This window comes from Nilaparvata lugens, chromosome 6 (assembly GCF_014356525.2).
Source record: "Nilaparvata lugens isolate BPH chromosome 6, ASM1435652v1, whole genome shotgun sequence".
Classification (NCBI taxonomy): Eukaryota; Metazoa; Arthropoda; class Insecta; order Hemiptera; family Delphacidae; genus Nilaparvata; species Nilaparvata lugens.
Genome location: NC_052509.1, coordinates 11,182,511 through 11,199,275, shown reverse-complemented (window position 1 = coordinate 11,199,275; position 16,765 = coordinate 11,182,511). Strand labels below are relative to the sequence as shown.

Below are 16,765 nucleotides of genomic sequence, written 5' to 3'. Positions count from 1 at the left end.
GGGTAAAAATATTGCCAAAAGATTTCTTAGTGCGCCTCTAAAGGGCTAACTGAACATACCTACCAAATTTGAACGTTTTTGGTCCGGTAGATTTTTAGTTCTGCGAGTGAGTGAGTCAGTCAGTCAGTCAGTCGGTGAGTGAGTGCCATTCCGCTCTTGTATATAATATAGAAGATGGTGAAGTCCACGTGGAGAAAGATAGGAGAACAACGTTGCCGATCCTCGGTCTTGAAGGCATTGTTCTATATAGATGGTAGCTGATACAGGTTCATTGATGTAATATTAACGGTTCATTCTTGTTCAAAATAATCAATTTATTTTATCAAGCAAGAAATTATATTTTTCAAAAATTTCATAATTAAGATGAAAAATATTTTGTTAATTAATTATCAATTCTACATTGTTGAAAGACGATCTGGCGTCAGAGCAAAGTGAGAGAGAGATAGCGCTTTCCGCTTTGTCGAATGATAGCAATACCATTGCTAATCAAACACTGCCATTATAACGTGGACCTTAACTGACGTTACGCGAGATAACTGAAGCACTCTGGAAATGTGGGTGATATAGGTATATGGGATGTATCTGAAGCTCTTTAGTTATAAATTTATAGTTTTAATGTTTATTTCGGACCATAATTTTATAAAAATTGTACAAGTGAAATTCTAACCTTATCTTGGACTTTGTCACCTATAAATTTGGAAGAGTTATAGCACAAGGACTACCTTATTATTTTATCTTCCAATGTTATTACATTAGTGTCATTTGCTTTGTAAATAAATAAATAAAATAAAGAAATAAAGGTAGGTTAGAGCTATAAGTGGAATACTGGTCTAAGCTCTGACAAATACGTAGTATATTAAGATGCGTACAGATATAACGCCGCGAACATGAGCAATTCACTTTTAATCAGCTGATGCCAAGCTTGTTATATCTGTATTTTTACAGAATCGGTAGGATACAGATATAACAAGCTTGGCATCAGCTGATTAAAAGTGAATTGCTCATGTTCGCGGCGCGTATATCTGTACGCACCTTTAATCGTCTACCCACTTCTGAAACGAAACCTTTTTTTATTCCTTTTCTCTTCTCATAATTTCTTATCCCATTCATCTTCTTTCTTCTCTACTCTTCTTATTCCTTGTTCCCCTTATCCTTTTCTGTCCTATCCATATTTCACCCACTCTCTATCTCACTTTCCTATTCCTTTTCTCCTGTATGGCTGAGTATGTTGACGCAATCCATTTCAACCCGGAAGTCACTGTGTTGACTCTACACTTTAAATCCCCGGATTCCCCAAGTAGTTGTGTCGTCACTACCTCTTTCTCTCCTCCTTCATCTTCTTCTTCTCCTCCTTCTTCCTCTTCTCCTCCTTCTTCTCCTTCTTCTTCTTCTTCTTCTTCTTCTCCTTCTTCTTTTTCTCCTTTTCTCTTCTTCTCCTCCTGTTCCTTCTTCTCTTTTACTCCTATCCTATTTTCTACTCCTATTCCTATTTTTTTTCGTATCTCTCTCTTATTCTCAGTCTTTTGCATTCTTCTTTCTTCATTCATAATAGTTTTTCGAAATCACCTATGCTGTACTCAGCAGAATCTGAGTAAATCCCAAATTCAGAGAGACATCCCAATTATTCAGAGGATATACGAGGTAATAATATACATACACTCTGATACAAGAGACAAATCATAATTTATACTAACTCCCACAGCCTCTCAAATCACATCAGATATTTTCGATGATTTCATTGAATTATTGATGAGGCGCTGGCTGTGAATCATCATCATCATCATCATCAGCAACATAATCATCATCATCATCATGAGAATGTAGCATTGTATTGTATCGACGTTGCCAAATAATCCAAATTTATCAGGTGACATTAATATTAATGATGACACTACTGCGCTCGGTCTGAAAGGACGACAATAAAAAGAGAATTGCAAATGTTGTGGTCAAGAGAGGGCAAGAGAGAGAGAGTGAGAGAGAGACACAGAGAGACAGAGAGAGAATGATAGAATGTGGAGTATGATACAGTGAAATGAGGATAGAGAGAAAAGATAGAAGACAAAGAAGGGTAGATACGAAGAACAGAGATGGAGAATTGGTGTTACATGGGAGGTAGAGTAAAGAGATATTGAGTTGGATATAGAGAGAGTGTGAGTGAGTGTTGTGATGACTCGAAAAACAGAGATGGAGAATCGGTTACGATGAATTATTGATTATATGCCTTTATTAGCGCGGAGTTAGGACTCCTGGTCCTCTCTGCCACACAACCATAAAAGAGAGAGAGAATAAAGATATTATTGAGATGGCGAAACAGAGAGAGGACTATGATGACATCAGAAAATAAGTTAAGAGTGGATTGGATAGATGATATACTAAAGAAGAGTCGCCGTCCAGGTGTCACCCCGACTACTTGACACCTGGTCATTTAGGCCATAGGCGACAACCTGCACCCTTGTGAAAATATACCAATGCCGTCAAGTTGTCACCCCTACTTGCCTGACAACTTGCACGCTGGCGTCAATGTGTCACCCTAACTACTTGTCACTTTCAGAGCACCAGTTGGCACAACTTTGGTTCAGCAACATTCTCCCGTCAAATGTCTCCCGTTTGGGAAATATTCGCCGTTTTTGCTATTATTAGGACACATTTTTACGACTACTTGACACCTGGTGGTCATTTTGGCCATAGGCGACAACCTGCACCCTTGTGAAAATATACCAATGCCGTCTAGTTGTCACCCCTACTTGCCTGACACCTTGCACGCTGGCGTCAATGTGTCACTCTGACTACTTGTCACCTTCAGAGCAACAGTTGGCACAACTTTGGTTCAGCAACATTTTCCCGTCAAACGTCTCCCGTTTGGGAAATATTCGCCGTTTTTTCTATTATTAGGACACATTTTTACGACTACTTGACACCTGGTGGTCATTTTGGCCATAGGCGACAACCTGCACCCTTGTGAAAATATACCAATGCCGTCAAGTTGTCACCCCTACTTGCCTGACACCTTGCACGCTGGCGTCAATGTGTCACCCTGACTACTTGTCACTTTCAGAGCACCAGTTGGCAAAACTTTGGTTCAGCAAGATTTTCCCGTCAAACGTCTCCCGTTCGGGAAATATTCGCCGTTTTTGCTATTTTTAGGACACATTTTTCTGAGTTGGTTGAAAACAGAAAAAATTGAATAATAAGCTTTGAATAAAGATGAATTGAATAAAACTTTCAAATGAAGAGCCAGCCGGAATGGTGATTTCTTGTGGTGAGGAATCGAAGTGATATGTTGTCGTGACCGTAGACGACAACCTGTGCCCTCTCAAAAATATACCATTGCTGTCAAGTTGTCACCTCGACTACTTGTCACCTACTGGACCAAAGGCGACAACTAGTCATGACCGGTTTTGAAAGGGGACAGGTTGACAGGGTGTCAAGTAGTCGGGGTGTCAACTAGTCTCATTCCCCTAAAGAGTATTATTACATAATTGGTGTGTCAAGAGGGATTGAGTAGAGAAAAGACGAGAGTTTGAATCTTTGGACGAGAGGAGGAAAATATTGTGAGAAATAGAAATATTGTAAGTTGAGAGGACAGGTAATGTTATAATGGCAGTTGAGAAAGATGGGAGAAGAGCATTGTCGATTCTCTGCCTCGTCACTGCCTTCCATAAAGGTAGCTGATACCAGTATATCTGATTTAATATTAACTGTTCGTACTTGTTGAGAATAAACAATTACATTTTTTTTGTCAAGAAAAAATATTCTCCAATTATTAAATAATCCAGAGCTTTAGTGTTTACAAGTTTGTGTTTCTTCAATGGTTCCAATTTTTTAAAAATAACTCGATAGTATTAGTTTCAAGTGGTAAGTGAATGGAATATTACTCATCAATTTATTAATTCAAGTCATCTAAATTCAAAATTCACAGTTTTCATGTTTATTTTGGACTTGAATTTTATAAAAATTGCACATGTGAAATTCTAACATTATCTTGGACTTTGTCCCCATAAATTTGGGAGAAAAATAGCACAACGACTACCTTATTATTACATCTTCTATAATGTTATTGCATTAGTGTCATTCGCATTGTGAAAAGATAAAATTAAATAAATAAAAATTTGCATTTTGAATGAATATTCATAATTGAGGATGAACATTCTGTTGATTAATTATATTATTTCTTCATTGTTGAAGAACAATATGACAACTTCTGGGAGCTAGAAACAGAAAGTGCTATCTGCTTCGGCGAATGATAGACAAGGATAGCAGCACCAATTTCAATCAAATATTGTCATCATAGAGTGGACCTCACTCTAGATAAGGAAACAAACCTGAAAAAGGAAGGTGAAAAGATGAGTCAAAACCGAATATTGTAATCAACAGAGACATAACTATCACTTTTTGTGTAGTTGAGAAGTTGATGTTGTTGTAATAATTTTCCACATTGAATGAAAACACCAAGAGATTTTCAAAAACCACAGATTTATAGATACTTAGAAAGACCGGTTTCGGTTGTTACACCATTGTCAATCTCCAGAGTGAGTCAATAAACAAGAGATTGTTTATCAGAGATTGATAATGGTATAACAACCGAAACCGGTCTTTCTAAAGGTGCTTACAGATATACGCGCCTCCAACCCGCTCCGCGCACGCTCCGCCCTCGTTCCGCCATCACCCCGCAATCGCTCCGCCCACGCTCTGCACTAGCACCGATCATGAACGTTACGGGAGATGTTAGCTCTTCTCGCGTTCCACTCTTGCTCCCCGGTCGATCATCAATCGATCTTCTCGAGTGACGTTCGATTGCGTTCGATAAATCTGTGGTTTTTGACAATTTCTTAGTATTTTTCATTCAATTTAAGGACATAACTATTATTTTCTATTCAATTAAAGTGATAGAGTTCTGCATAGATAGAGAAGCTGATAAATGTTACTTGATGTAAGATTAGATTGTAGGAAAACAAAATGAAAATCAGTATATTTCTTCCATGATCAGTGTCGGGAGAGTGAATGTGAATAGAGAATATGGGTGGAAAGGAGGGATTGGGAGAGGGAAGATGTGAGAATTGGGGTGTAAATGATAAGGGATGAGGGCGCAAAAAATTCTAGGGCCACCGCCAAAGGGTGATCTGTTCCTGGCTTATTTCCAAGCCGCAAATTGTTTCTGAAGAACTTCCTTACCACGAAACCCTTCTTCTCTCCCTATTCCTACCCCTTCATTCTTCTTCTTCATCTTCTTCTTCTTCTTCTTCTTCTTCTTCTTCTTCTTCTTCTTCTTCTTCTTCTTCTTCTTCTTTTTCCTCTTCTTCTCCTTCTTCTTCCTCTTCTTTTCCGTCTCCGTCTTCATCTCTTTCTGTTACCTGCATTCCCTCTTGATTCTACCTTTTGATTCACGTATCATTCTCCTCACATAGGTCTTTCCCCAATCATTACCTCTGAGTCATAATTTTTCTGGCAACCTTTCACTATTTGCCTCTTCAAGTTCCTCCGTCTCTCAATAATAATTATGATCATAACAATATGATTATTATCTATAGTTATTATATTACAAATTGCTTTTTCATATCATATACAGTTCAATAGTTATTTTCCTAGTCTATATTATGTAAATTCATCTATAATTTTGCTGTATTGTAAGCTATTGTATATAAGTGTATAAGCCAGTATATATTGTAATCTACATAAATAAAGTACTCAATCAATCAATCAATCAATCTCACTATCTCATCTTCTCACTCTCTCCTCTCTCTCACACCATCTTATCACACACTATCTTCTCTCTCTCTCACTCTCTCTCTTTCTCTTATTCATACTTATACTATTATAGAATGAATTGTATATATATAATATATATATATATATATATATATATATATATATATAATATATATCATATAAACTCATGTTATTTTAATTGTCCACTGCATACTGCTGTATATTACTGAAAGTCGATTACCCTGATCTACTTATATATATCATATAAACTCATGTTATTTTAATTGTCCACTGCATACTGCTGTATATTACTGAAAGTCGATTACCCTGATCTACTTTCAGCCTACTCCATTTTATTAATCAATAATTTGATCTTATCTACCTATATAATTATTTTACTTTATTATTTTTCTGTTTTTTTCTCTTAAATATTCATATCAATTAAAACTTTCACAATATTTCCATTTGTAAATAAATCCTTAGTTTAATCAATGAAATTAACGTTTTGGTAGAGAGTTAGTGGGAAGGATATTTCTAATATTCTTTCCGAAGAATGGACATTGATATGTCCAAAGCTCCGCCAATTTATGTAGATGCATAACAATAAAATTATCTAGAGTTATTATATTACAAATCGCTTTTTCATATCATATACAGTTCAATAATTATTTTCTTAGTCTATATTATGTAAATTCATCTTTAATTTTGTTGTATTGTGAGCTATATAATATATTTGTTGTATCTAAGTGTATAAGCCAGTATATATTGAAATGTACATAAATAAAGTACTCAATCAATCAATCAATCTCTCACTATCTCATCTTCTCACTGTCTCTCTCACACCATCTTATCTCTCTCTCTCACACACTATCTTCTCTCTCTCTCACTCTCTCTCTCTTTCTCTCTCTCTCATACACTATCAGATCACTCTCTCACACTATCTCATCTCTCACACTCTCTCTCTCTCACACTATCTCATCTCTCTCGCTCTCTCTCACACACACTATCTTCTCTCTTTCACACACTATCTTCTCTCTCTCACTCTCTCTCTCTCACACACTCACTGTCTCAATCCCCCCGTCTCCTCAAGCATCTTGCTCCCGAATCCAATAAAATGTAACCTTTCAGCGGCGAATATAATAGAATCATTCCAATAAAGAGCATCCCTTTCAGCCCCCTACTTAAACCTCTCCGCCTCCACCCATCACAGTGGAAGGTAATTTAAATCATCCCTTACAAATTATCATTTCTTGCCCCCCGTTGGTCTGATAAAATTCGTAACTTTTAGTGAGGCACTGGAGCTATCTTGGAAAGGGGGCCATAATTAACGGAGCGCATTATCATTGTTGAAACTGTTATTGGACGGTTGCCCAATGCTGTGCTTTAGTTTAGCGTGCGGTTAGATGGGACCTTTCACACTGGGCTGCCACTATTCTGAACTTGTGTTACGTGTTGTTAGATAGATCCTTTCATATAAAATTACTATCTCTTGGATTTTGTATAACGATTTGTTAGACGGGACCTTTCACAGAAAGTTACTATCTTTCTGATTTCATGTAACGTTTTGTTAGATGGAGGCTTTCACAGAAAGTTACAATCTCTCTGATTTTGTGTCACGTTTTGTTAGACGGAACCTTTCACAGAAGTTAAAATCTCCTTGATTTTGTGTAACGTTTTGTTAGATGGAGCCTTTCACAGAAAGTTACTATCTCTCTGATTCTGTGTAACGTTTTGTTAGACAGAGCCTTTCATAAGAAGTAACAATCTCTCTGTGCTTTAGTTTAGCGTGCGGTTAGATGGGACCTTTCACACTGGGCTGCCACTATTCTGAACTTGTGTTACGTGTTGTTAGATAGATCCTTTCATATAAAATTACTATCTCTTGGATTTTGTATAACGATTTGTTAGACGGGACCTTTCACAGAAAGTTACTATCTTTCTGATTTCATGTAACGTTTTGTTAGATGGAGGCTTTCACAGAAAGTTACAATCTCTCTGATTTTGTGTCACGTTTTGTTAGACGGAACCTTTCACAGAAGTTAAAATCTCCTTGATTTTGTGTAACGTCTTGTTAGACGGAACCTTCCACAGAAATTACAATCTCTCTGATTTTGTGTAAAGTTTTGTTAGATGGAAACTTTCACAGAAGCTACTATCTCTCTGATTTTGTATAACATTGTTAGACGAGACCTTTCACAGGAAGCAATCTACGGTTTCATTTTGTGCAGCATTTAATTGAACTAGACCATGATACAATAAATTTTAGTTGAAAATCATAATAATAGGTTCACAAACATGGAAGTATAATTCAGAAACATGAATATATGATTCGATTGATTTCGTCAATGAGAAGATTCAGAAGATATCAGCATAGAGAAACAATAGCGTAAGTAGATATCCCATGGTATAGAGCGTTTATGTCGCAACTTTTACTGTAATCTCAAGCCGATTACTGTCGATTATTGTTGATCTTTACTGTTTTGACCGGGTAAGAGTGTATGAACGGCACAATATGAGAGACTATCAGCGTCATAAAGCTTCACAAGAAAGAACTACGTGGACTATCGACTTGAGATAAAAGTAAAAGTTGCGACATAAACGCCTTTTACCATGAGATATCTACTTATGCTATTGTTTCTCTATGATATCAGTCTACAGAGGTTTTCAATATGATTCAAATAGAATACAATCAAATCATCGTTTATCGTTATGAAACATACAATATGTTGAGATAATCGTCATTATTAAGAAAAAAATTACAAAGTTGAAGAACTTAACTAAAGAAAGTAAAAGAAAGCTAACAACAGGAGTATGATTATATTACATTCAACGAGATGTGAACTCTTAGCGAAAATAAGATGATAGATCAAAGAAAGAAGTATCTGAGATAAAATTCAAGTAAGAAACAAGTATGGAAAAAAAGCATAAGAAATGAATACAGAATGCAATCATAGAAAAAAATTCAGTCTATAGTATTCAAAAGTTTTCAAAGAATGAACTACCATCAGGAATAAGTTGATAGATATTATTGCATCAGGCTTCAGGAGTCAAACTTGAAGGGAGAAATACGGTGAGAGAGGTAGGCTTTGAAAATAGAATTCTGTATTTATCTCTGTAGGAATGAGACACGGTGAGAGAAGTATAAGTTGAAATAAGTCTATAGAAGTTTTCAATGGAAAATTCAAGGGAATAAGTCATCTGTACCAGAGGTAGCATCAGAAATCATCCTAACTATTTATTGTTCCATGGTACAGCGAGAGTCTCACTTTAGAATGTGAGTATTCCCTAAGAATGATATCAATGCTTCCCATTGAGCCAATACTGACAGAGGAATAAATCCTCCCCATTTTCCTATCATTGCTCCCCATTCGACCAATGCTGATAGAGAAATAAATGCTCCCCATTCAACAAATGCTGACACAGGAATAAATGCTCCCCATTAATGTACCCCATTCAACCAATGCTGATAGAGAAATAAATGCTCCCCATTAATGTACCCCATTCAACCAATGCTGATAGAGAAATAAATGCTCCCCATTCAACAAATGCTGACACAGGAATAAATGCTCCCCATTAATGTACCCCATTCAACCAATGCTGATAGAGAAATAAATGCTCCCCATTAATGTACCCCATTCAACCAATGCTGATAGAGAAATAAATGCTCCTCATTCAACAAATGCTGACACAGGAATAAATACTCCACATCAATGTACCCCATTCAATCAATGCTGACTCAGAAATGAATGTTCCCCATTCAACCAATGCTGACTCAGAAATAAATGCTCCCCATTAAACAAATGCTGACACAGGAATAAATGCTCCCCATTAATACACCCCATTCAACCAATCCTGATAGAAAGATAAATGCTCCCCATCAACAAATGCTGACACAGGAATAAATGCTCCCCATTAATGTACCCCATTCAACCAATCCTGATAGAGAGATAAATGCTCCCCATTCAACAAATGCTGACACAGGAATAAATGCTCCCCATTAATGTACCCCATTCAACCAATGCTGACACAGAAATAAATGCAATTAATGCTGATAGAGAAATAAGTTCTCCCCTTTCTTTCATCAATGCTCCCCGTTCAAACAAAGCTGAAAACTGACATGAGCCTCACTCTAAACGGCAGAAGATGAGAGATGAGAATTTGATGGATTGACTGACGCTTGAGACGAACAAACTCGACGAGCTCAAGACTTATGAACAATTCAAAGTCCCCCAACAAAGTTGGCCAGCTAAGTTGAGTAAGTTCAAGTTCTGAAGTTGAACTTAGCGTCACGGTGTCGTCTCAATTACGGACGCGCCAAGTCGCTTGCAAAAAGCAAAGACTGCCGTTTATTCGTCGGAAAGTTGCTCAAATTAGAATTGATCTGAGAGATGGAATTGTTCAATTCTTGAAACTATTAATATAGATTTCTTGAAACTACTATTGAACTGCTATCTAATTTGGCACAAATGAGAATATTGATCTGTGAGATGGAATTGTTCGTTTCTTAAAACTATTGTTATAGATTTCTTGAAGATACAATTATATTTGGAACTACAATCTAATTTGGCATAGATTAAGATTGATCTAAGACATGAAATAATTATTAGTTTCTTGAAAGTACTATTGAAGAGTCATTTCGAACTAATGTAACTCTTGAAATTTCAAAGTGATCATTGTATACTTTTCTAGGGTACAATGTGAACCACTGAAATTCTATTGTCGTCTTCAGAAAGTTGAACAAATAATAGTCTGAAAATTATTGATCCTAAAGCATGCGAGATGAAATTCTACTTATCTCAGCATTCATCGATTCATGTTTAAATTTTTACTCATCGATTTCGCTATCCAGACGAACTGCAAGTTAATAATTCGTTTTTGAACTATTATAACGAAACTACAGTTTAATTATTTGAATAATAGTTGTTAAAAACTAATACTCACGTGGGGCGCTTTCGGATTTTTGTAATCCATTTTAAACACTCTTGTTGGAAAGTGTCAAGCATCATCTCTACAGCCATGGATTAAAGTAAGCTGATTCTATTCTGTCTTACATAACTATAAATTTGTAGAATCAATTTGTCATTGTTGAATGTTCGAACATCCATTTCTTAGAGGCGTTCACGGACGCTCGCAATATCTTCGATTCCCATTTACCATGTGCATTGCACATTGTGAATGTCATCATCATCTCATCATCACTTCAGGGCTTATTAATGAACCTGTTCCGGTACCCATCTCTTTCTTGGTCTCCCTACATCTCTTTTTCCTGTAGGTCTATAGTTTTTCACAACAACGGGAATTCTTCCAGGTGGCATTCTATCCAAATGAATGCACCAGTTGCGTCTTTTTTAAATAATTCTTTCATGTAGAGGAGCAACCAATAAACCCTGTCTTATATCAGTGTTTCTTATATAAAATATGTTTTATGTAGTGTATATATTTAAAATATGTTTTCATCTTCTGTTCTCTGATATACACCACGTTCTCTCCTTGTGGATGAAGTGGAAGAACGAATACTTAGTGCCGGTTGAATTTTGACAGTGATTAACCAATCAGAGATTCAGTGATTAACCACGGGAACCAATTAGAGAAGGCGTCTTCGAAGAGACAGCTTCTCGTTCAGATTGTTCTCAGCTTCAGATTGGTTCTCGTGGAATTAATCACGGATAAAATTTAACCGGCTGTTGTGCAACCGGGCACTTATGATTCAAACTTTGAGTGAGAGAGTGGCCACTATAATTAGATCTGTAAAGTGTATGATGGAGACATATCTATCTATCGTCTCTTGTATAGTGTGTCCTTGTCCAATTGTCATTTTTCCTGTTTTATACATTAGTTTAAAAGGAAGTTCTAATTATAGGAAGGTTGTCACTTTTCCTCGTCCACCGCCCTCTACATTGGATAGCTGTAAAGTTATCCCAGGAGGCCCATATCTGATTTTACAGACCATATTGATTTCACAGATCTTAATTTTAATTATTGTTGGTCCGTGTTGATGATATGGAATCCCAACTCAGATATGTAATCGAATCTTTCATTCTACAAAAATATGGGGAAATATAAATCTGAGCACCCTTTTTATATATTTTTATTTACATTCAAAACTAGCCCTAAAGAAAAAAATACAATGGTGCAAATAATCTTTCTAAATCTATAACTCTTTCTAAATCCAAGGGTAAGCACTTCTCAACGGCAATTAGGAGGTACTGGGTTCGATTCCCGGGGTGACAAATAATTTTTGTATAGTAGCGCTCATCGAATTTCCATCCAGCTGTTTACCCTGTTGTCAATATCTGCAGTAGCAGAAGTCTTCGGGGTGATTTATATCATTCAAATGAGATTTTCGTTTAATAATAATTGAATATCAGTTCCTGATTGAATAATGAATTTTCAGAATTAAGAATAAGAATTTTGGTGCAGTAGTTAATTTCTGGAGAGAACACGATTGTTTTGCTATTGTATTTCATCGTATAAAACCGCCTAGATGAGCACAGCTCAAACGGTACGACATGTCAAATATCAAGTATATGGTTTCCCTCCATTGAGGGGAAGTTTTTCATTTTACAAAATCGTCTGGAAAACTTCTGATCTCTATAGGTGCGTACAGACTCTCGCTCTGCTCCGCAACCGAACGTCACTCCAGCAGAGCGGTACGAGGGAGGAGCGTGCTCGGTGCGGGTTGGAAGCACGAATATGTGTACGCAGCTTAGGATTTCAATGAGAAGATCTCATAACATTCTCTTATGAATACGGGCAGCATTCAGTCAGTATATCTTTGAGAGCTGTATAAAATTACCATGACTGTCAACACTCTTAAGTTCGTCGTCGAACAGTTGAAAATTCTGAGCCCAGCATAATGTGGTCCCCCCTCCAAGAGCGAAAGTCTATGAGTGGGGTACTGGAGGGTAAACTTGTTATGTCTTGTGGGGTATCTGTGTGAAATGTTATCCTCCATGAATTTCTGCTTATTACTGTAAACAAAAGATGCAATATCCAAAAAATAAAGGGCTGGAATTGTTAATAATTTGAGTTTTTCGAAATTGCCTACATGAAACCCCTAGATTCGGCTCCCTCAATAACCCTGATTGCTTTCTTTTGCTTACGGAACATATTCTGAAGGTTGTTTGGTACCCTGAAGATCTGTGGTAACCCTGTTGATTCTCCCCTAATCATTGATTGTGAATGATATTCTATGAACTATTTGGCAAAGGCGTGGAGATGAAGAGGCGAAGATTCCCGTTGTAACTACGGATACCTCTTACTATTTCTATCCCAAATTTAGATAACATTAGAAAGTCCGTAAACAACGTCACAAATTCATGATTCTACACTGACGTTAAGAAATTGTAGAATCCGAATCGTCACCTATAAATTAATGAGAAAATGAAATGAAATGAACTATCTTCAGAAACAACGTCTCGAACTCATGCTCCTATCCTAACGAAATACAAACGAAACTTGATCCGAGCTTGAAATTCCGAATCTCTACTTGTAGGCAATGAAATTAATGTCTTCAGGAACAACGTTACAAACTCATCTTGACGTAAACAAACTCTAAAATCCAAATCTTCACCTGCAATATTAAGGAAATGTACTATCTCCAGAAACAACGTCACAAGCTCATCCTTTTACTCTGACTTGAACAAACTCTAGAATCTCAATCTTTGGATCTGAATCTACAGGTCTAGAATATAGACCTGTAACTTGGGAAATGAAATTAATATATCCAGAAACCACGCATTAAACTCATGCTTTTACCTCAACGTAAATAAACTTGAAATTCCAAATCTTTACCTGTAACTTAAAGGAAATGAAATAATATTATATCTCCAGGAATAACGTCACAAGCTTCTACCTGACGTAAAGAAACTCTAGATTCCAAATCTTTACTTGTAATTATTAAGAAAATGATATGAATTTCTCCAGAAACAACGTTACAAACTCATGCTTCTTACTCCACGTAGACAAACTCTAGAATCCGAATCTTTACATGATTGTAAAGTCAATGTTTTTTCAACTATCAAATTCAGTTGATAGTTTATGCTTCTTCTTCTTCTTCTTCTTCTTCTTCTTCTTCTTCTTCTTCTTCTTCTTCTTCTTCTTCTTCTTCTTCTTCTTCTACTTCTTCTTCTTCTTCTTCTTCTTCTTCTTCTCTTCTTCTTCTTCTCTTCTTCTTCTTCTTCTTCATCTTCTTCTTCTACTTCGTCCTTTTCTTCTTCTTCTTCTTCTTCTTCTACTTCTTCTTCTTCTTCTCTTCTTCTTCTTCTCTTCTTCTCTTCTTCTTCTTCTCTTCTTCTTCTTCTTCTTCTTCTTCTTCTTCTTCTTCATCTTCTTCTTCTACTTCGTCCTTTCTTCTTCTCTTCTTCTTCTTCGTCTTCTTCTTCTTCTTCTTCTTCTTCTTCTTCTTCTTCTTCTTCTTCTTCTACCTTTCAGGGTTTCGGCATCTCTGCCTGTTCCAAACCTCACATCTGTCTGTCTCTTCCTTGGTCGGCCTCTTTCTCTCTTGCTTATACTGGCTCGTAGTTGAGCACCAATTTTGGTAGCCTATGTTCCTCCATCCTATTCACATGCTGGTACCATTTAAACTTACTCTGAGATATATTTTTATTCATAGAAAATACGTTAAGTTGTTTTCTTATATCAGTATCAAATGATCTTATCTTAGATGATCTACACTAGTAGTTCTGTGAACAGTAGACCTCACGCAGTATTCTCGTCCACTAGTACCTGATTGAAACTATAGACCCTATGGAAATACAGCATAGACTGGCTTCTCCACACATCTGTGTAATCACTTGTCAGTTGATGTATGATGAATAATTCCTATAATCTGATTTTATACTCTGATATCGGCGTATGAAGGAGGCTCCGTTTTCCTTTTTATACTATAGTAGTTCTGTGACAGTAGACCTCGCGCTCATTGTTACATTGCCTATTGTTATGTTTTCTCAAAAATTAATAAATAGTTTATCAATTTTAATGTCTAGAAAAAATCCTAAATAACATAGAGCTTTCTGTCCTATATCGTACCGTGACGTGTCGTCCCGAATGTGAGTGTGAGCGCTGTTATCATTCTGGCTGCAACTGTCTACAACGTTGATGGAAAGATACAATTTTTCAGGATGTTCGATGTTTTTAAACGGGTAGTATTATAGTCAACTGTCTACTAACGTTGATGGAAAGATACATTTCAAGATGTTCGATGTTTTTGAACGGGTAGTATTAAGTCCACGAGACAGCTGATTTTGATGAATAATTCCATAGTATGATTTTTACTCTAATATTGGCGTATAGAGGAGGCTCCTTTTTCCTTTCATATTTCCTTGAAATAAAGCAAAATTTCCAAAAACCTTGTATATCGTCGACGCGCAATTAAAAAAGGAACATACCTGTCAAATTTCATGAAAATCTATTACCGCGTTTCACCCGTAAATGCGCAACATATGAAAATTTACAACATTTGATCATTCAAACATTTAAAAATTGAAAGAAATGCCAAACCGTCGACTTGAATCTTAGACCTCACTTCGCTCGGTCAATTAGTATTATCTTAAATGATCTTCTCGGCTGCACCCATAGGTTCTTCGGAGAAATCTCATGCCTGTAGTCTACTTTCATCTGCTTTCATTCTAGTTTATGCTAAAATGTTAATTTTTGGTTGGAAATAAAATATCATATCTCCAGAATCTACATCGCAAACCCATGCTTCTACCTCAACGTCAACAGATTATAAAATCCAAATCTTTACCTGTAACTTGGGAAATCCAAATGACGAGAATCGCCAACCATCCACACAGTAACTTGTCGCTCGACTTGAGTCGCCCGATGTCGCGCGGCGACATTTTGTCGCTTACCGGCTGAAAAGACACACGATCGTAGCGCAAACGATGCTCAACGACACTTGACCGATTCTGTCGCGCGGCTAGAAGCGAACTGACGTCGGAGCGTCTTTGTTGCGTCGGTTGATGCATTCCTCTGTCGCTGGAGACAGCACAAGTTGGAGGCAGTTTGAGCTTGCGCTTAGGGGTGGATTAGCGACAGAATGAAGTGGGGTGGTTCCGTGAGTATGTGATATTTTCATTCTGCGTGATATTATTGAAGATATACGAGTATATCAAGAGAGAAAACTATTGGTTAAAGAGTTGAACCAGTTACAAACAATAGAACTTATTAGTCAAACATAGAATTTGGCTACAGGTCAGCCCGAGTTGAAAGCAGAGAAAGGTCGAGAGAAAAAACGGTGTTTTTCAGTTTATTAATTGCACGCGTCATTGCATGCAACAAACAGTTCACACAACATCTGATTTTTTTTACTAAGTTACATTGAGATATTAATTGCATTCGTCATTGCATGCAATTGATAATCCACTCGACAGCTGATTATGATGAATAATTCTATAGTTTTTCCAATAATTTTGTTCGACTTTTGAATTATCCTTAACATGCAAAATTTCAAAAAATATTATAAATATATATTATATTTATGTCGACGCGCCATGTTTCAAAGTACTTATATACCAAATTTTATGCAAATCGGACAATAACTGCGACTGTAACTGCGGTACAAACAAACAAACAAACAAAAGCCGATCGAGTCAAAACTAAAGCTTCATTTACACCAAAATGTTAATCACTAAATTATAGATTCTATTAGATTGAACGAGACTTGACGAACAAATAATGCTCATCATGTGTATGATAAGTTATATTCAATCCAATAGAATCTATAAGGACGGTAAAATGAACATTTTGTTAATTGACTGAGCGAAGTGAGGTCTAAGATTCAAGTCGACGGTTTGGCATTTCTCTTAATGTTTAAATGTTTATATGTTGCGCATTTACGGCGAAATGCGGTAATAGATTTTCATGAAATTTGACAGGTATTTTCCTTTTTTATTTGCGCGTCGACGTATATACAAGGTTTTTGGAAATTTTGCATTTCAAGGTTAATATAAAATGAAAAAGGAGCCTCCTTTAAACGCCAATATTAGAGTAAAAATCTGGTGTGCCGCACTGACACAACTTTCCTTGTTATGAAAATTGATCACCTGACGCTAGT

The 16,765-nt window shown here is 36.5% G+C and overlaps 1 protein-coding gene across 1 annotated transcript in view; it reads right to left on the bottom strand.

Annotated features, from left to right (window-relative positions):
• Positions 1-16,386, bottom strand: part of LOC111058651 (Down syndrome cell adhesion molecule-like protein Dscam2) — a 541,982-nt gene extending 525,596 nt beyond the window's left edge. Inside the window, 1 exon segment of the mRNA XM_039430110.1 lies at positions 15,455-16,386. Within this exon segment, the coding sequence (XP_039286044.1) occupies positions 15,455-15,677 (223 nt within the window). The 5' untranslated portion in view covers positions 15,678-16,386.
• Between the last annotated feature and the right edge of the window lie 379 nt (positions 16,387-16,765).